The sequence below is a fragment of the Pan troglodytes genome, chromosome 1 (assembly GCF_028858775.2).
Source record: "Pan troglodytes isolate AG18354 chromosome 1, NHGRI_mPanTro3-v2.0_pri, whole genome shotgun sequence".
Taxonomy (NCBI): domain Eukaryota; kingdom Metazoa; phylum Chordata; class Mammalia; order Primates; family Hominidae; genus Pan; species Pan troglodytes.
Window position 1 is genome coordinate 144,324,931 of NC_072398.2, and position 3,557 is coordinate 144,328,487.

At 36.5% G+C, this 3,557-nt stretch overlaps 1 protein-coding gene across 1 annotated transcript; it reads right to left on the minus strand.

Annotated features, from left to right (window-relative positions):
* Positions 1-2,658: 2,658 nt before the first annotated feature.
* On the minus strand, positions 2,659-3,273 carry LOC100611230 (large ribosomal subunit protein uL22-like). Its single transcript, XM_054678281.1, has one exon. It carries the CDS (start codon positions 3,235-3,237, stop codon positions 2,683-2,685), a length of 555 nt encoding a protein of 184 aa, XP_054534256.1. The 5' UTR covers positions 3,238-3,273; the 3' UTR covers positions 2,659-2,682.
* Positions 3,274-3,557: the final 284 nt, after the last annotated feature.

Below are 3,557 nucleotides of genomic sequence, written 5' to 3' on the forward strand. Positions count from 1 at the left end.
TTCCTTTTTAAGGTTGAATAATTTTCCATTCTATGTATATACCACATTTTTTTTATTCATTAATCTGTCAGTGATGGGCGTTTAGATTGCTCCCACCTCTTGGCTATTATGAATAATGCTGTCATGAACACATATGTGCAAATAACTCTTTGACATCCCATTTTTAATTCTTTTTGATATATACTCAGAAGTGGAATTACCAGATCATATAGTAATTCTATTTTCAACTTTGTGATGAACCTCCATACTGTTTCCCATAACAGTTGCACATTTTCAATTCCCACCAGCAGTGCACAAGTGCTCCAATTTCTCCACATCCTTGCCAACACATTATTTCCTGTTTTTGTAATGGTGACCATTCTAATGGGTGTGAGATATCTCACTGTAATTTTGATTTGCATTTTCCTGATGATTAGTAATACTGAGCATCTCTTCATATGCTTCTTGGCCATTTGTGTATCTTTTTGGAAAAATATCTATTCAAGTCCTTTGTCCATCTTAAGATTGAATTATTTGTTTTGGTTGCTGTTGCTGAGTTGAAGGAGTGCTTTATACATTCTAGCTACTAACCCCTGTCCAATATATGGTTTGAAAATATTTTCTTCCATTCTGTTGGTTGCCTTTTCACTTTGTTGATTGTTTTCTTTGCTCCCAGAAGTTTTAAAGTTTGATGTAGTTCCATTTATCTATTCTTACTTTTGTTGCTTATGCTTTTGGTGTCACATCCAAGAAATTTTTATCAAATCCAATGTCATAAATCTTTTTCCTTATTTTTTTTTCTTCCTGGAGTTTTATAGTTTCAGATCTTACATGTAGGTCTCTAATACATTTTGAGTTAATTTTTATCTATAGTATAAATTGTATTAGTTCATTTTGTGTTACTATAAAGGAATACCTAAGGCTGGGTAATTTATAAAGAAAAGAAATTTATTGGCTCATGGTTCTGCTGACCATACAGGAAGAAGTGTGGTGCTGGCATCTGCTTCTGGTTAGGGCCTCAGAAAGCTTATAATCATGGTGGAAGGCAAAGGAGGAGCAGGCAGTGTCACATGGCAAAAGCAGGAGTGACAGAGTGGGGAGGTGCCACATGCATTTTTTTTTTTTTTGAGATGGAGTCTCACTCTGTCACCCAGGCTGGAGTGCAGTGGTGTGATCTCAGCTCACTGCAAGCTCTGCATCCCAGGTTCACACCATTCTCCTGCCTCAGCCTCCCGAGTAGCTGGGACTACAAGGCCACATGCTTTTAAACAACCATATCTCGTGTGAGGTCAGAGAACTCATTCATCACCAAGGGGATGGTGCTAAGCCATTCATGAAGGATCTGCCTTCATTATCCAAACACCTCCCACCAGGCCCTACCTCCAACACTGGGGATTACATTTCAACATGAGATTTGGAGGGGACAAACATCCAAACCATACCATAAGGTAAGAGTACAAATTCATCCTTTTGCAATTGGATATCCAGTTTTCCCAGCATCATTTGCTAAAGAGACTATCCTTTCCTAATTATGTACACTTGGCACCCTTGTCAAAGATCATTTGACCATATATGTTAGGGTTTATTTCTGGGTTCTCTATTCTGTTCCATTGTTCATCATGTCTGTCTTTATGTCAGTATCATACTGTTTTGATTTTTGTAGCTTAATAATATGTTTTGAAATCAGAAACTGTGAGGCCTCCAGCTTTGTTTTTCTTTTTCAGTATTGTTTTGGCTGTGGAGTCCTTTGAGATTCCATATGAGTTTGAGAACTCTTTTTTATTTCTGGAAAAAAAATGCCATGGGGATTTTGATAGAGATTACATTGAATCTGTAGAATGCTCTAGGTAGCATGGACATTTTAATATTGTTAACATTATTGTTTTAGCAATATTAAAATGTCCATGCTACCCAGAACAATCTACAGATTCAGTGTATTCTTCTATCCCATGTAGACAGCATGTCTTTCAATTTATATGTGTCTTTAATTTCTTTCAGTAATGTTTTGTAGTTTTCAGTGTACAAATCTTTCACCTCCCTGGTTAAGTTCATTCCTAAGCATTTTATTGCTGTTGACGCTATCATAGATGATATTCGTTTCTTAATTTACTTTTCAGATTGTTCATCGGTAGTATATAGAAACACAATTTATTTTGGTGTGTTGATTTTGTATCCTATAACTTTACTGAATTAGTTTAATAGTTTTAGCAGTTTTTTCTTGGTGAAATCTTGGTGAAATTAGGGTTTTCTGCAGACAAAATCTGTCTCCTATGAACAGAAATAATTTCACTTCTTTTTTTTCCAATTCATGTGCTTCATAATTCTTTTTCTTGCCTGATTTCTCTGGCTAGGACTTGTACTACTATGTTGGCTAGAAGTGACAAGAGTGGGCATCCTTGCCTTAATCCTGATCTTAGTGAGAAAGATTTCATTTATTCACCTTTGAATGCAATGTTAATTGTGGGCTTTTCATATATGGTTTTTATTATGTTGAGCTATATTTCCTTCAATTCCTAGTTTTTGAGTAGTTTTTAATCATGAAAGGTATTGAATTTTGTCAAATGCTTTTCCTGCATCAATTGAGACGATCGTGTGGTTTTTGCTCTTCATTCTGTTAATATGGTGTATTATACTGATGATTTTCATATGTTGAACCATCTTTTTTTTTTTTTCCTTTTAATTACATTTATTTTAATGCTGAATTTACTTCCGGGCCATAAGTTTTTGTTTCTTCAGTTTCTTCTGGGATATCTTTTTCTTCTGGGCAACCTCCTCTTCTGGTTTAGGAACAATCTGTTCCTTTTCAGTAAGGATCATCTCAATGTGCCAGGGAGAGCTCATGTATGAGTTCATCCGACCATGAGCTCTGTAGGTCCGGCGGAGCATCTTAGGTGCTTTGTTCACTTGGATATACTCAATGACCAGAGAATCTACATCTAAACCCTTAAGTTCAGTATTACCCTCTGCGTTTTTAAACATGTGCAGCAAAAATTCAGCACTCTTTTTGGGCCACCGACCTTGTGTCCAGCCCCACTGCTTGGCCTGCGCACACTTGCCAACTCCACCATTGTAACGTCGGAATGGTATGCACTGTTTCTGTAAAGTGACATCTTTAAGATACTTCGTGGCTTTTCGTATATGCATACCCTTGATGGCCTGAGCAGTTTCACGAGTGTTCTTAAAGTGAACACGAAGATTGGAACCTCTTGATTTGCATGATTTCGTGGGGTTCTCCGGGTCAAGTGAATAGCGAACCATTTTCACAGATTACTTCAGGCTGCTTAGGGAAAGAGCTGAACCATCTTTATATTCCACAAATCACTCTTGGTCATGATGTGTAATACTTTCAATGTGTTACTGGATTTAGTTTGCAAGTATTTTGTTGATGATTTTTGCATTAATATTCATTGTGCATATTTGTAGTTTTCCTTTCTTTTAGTATCTTTGTCTGATTTTGGTATCAAGTAATATTGGCCTGATAAAATGAATTTGAAAATGTTCCTTTCTCTTCCGAGATCACGCCACTGCACTCCAGGCTGGGTGGAAGAGCAAGATTCTGTCTCAAAAAAAAAAAAAAT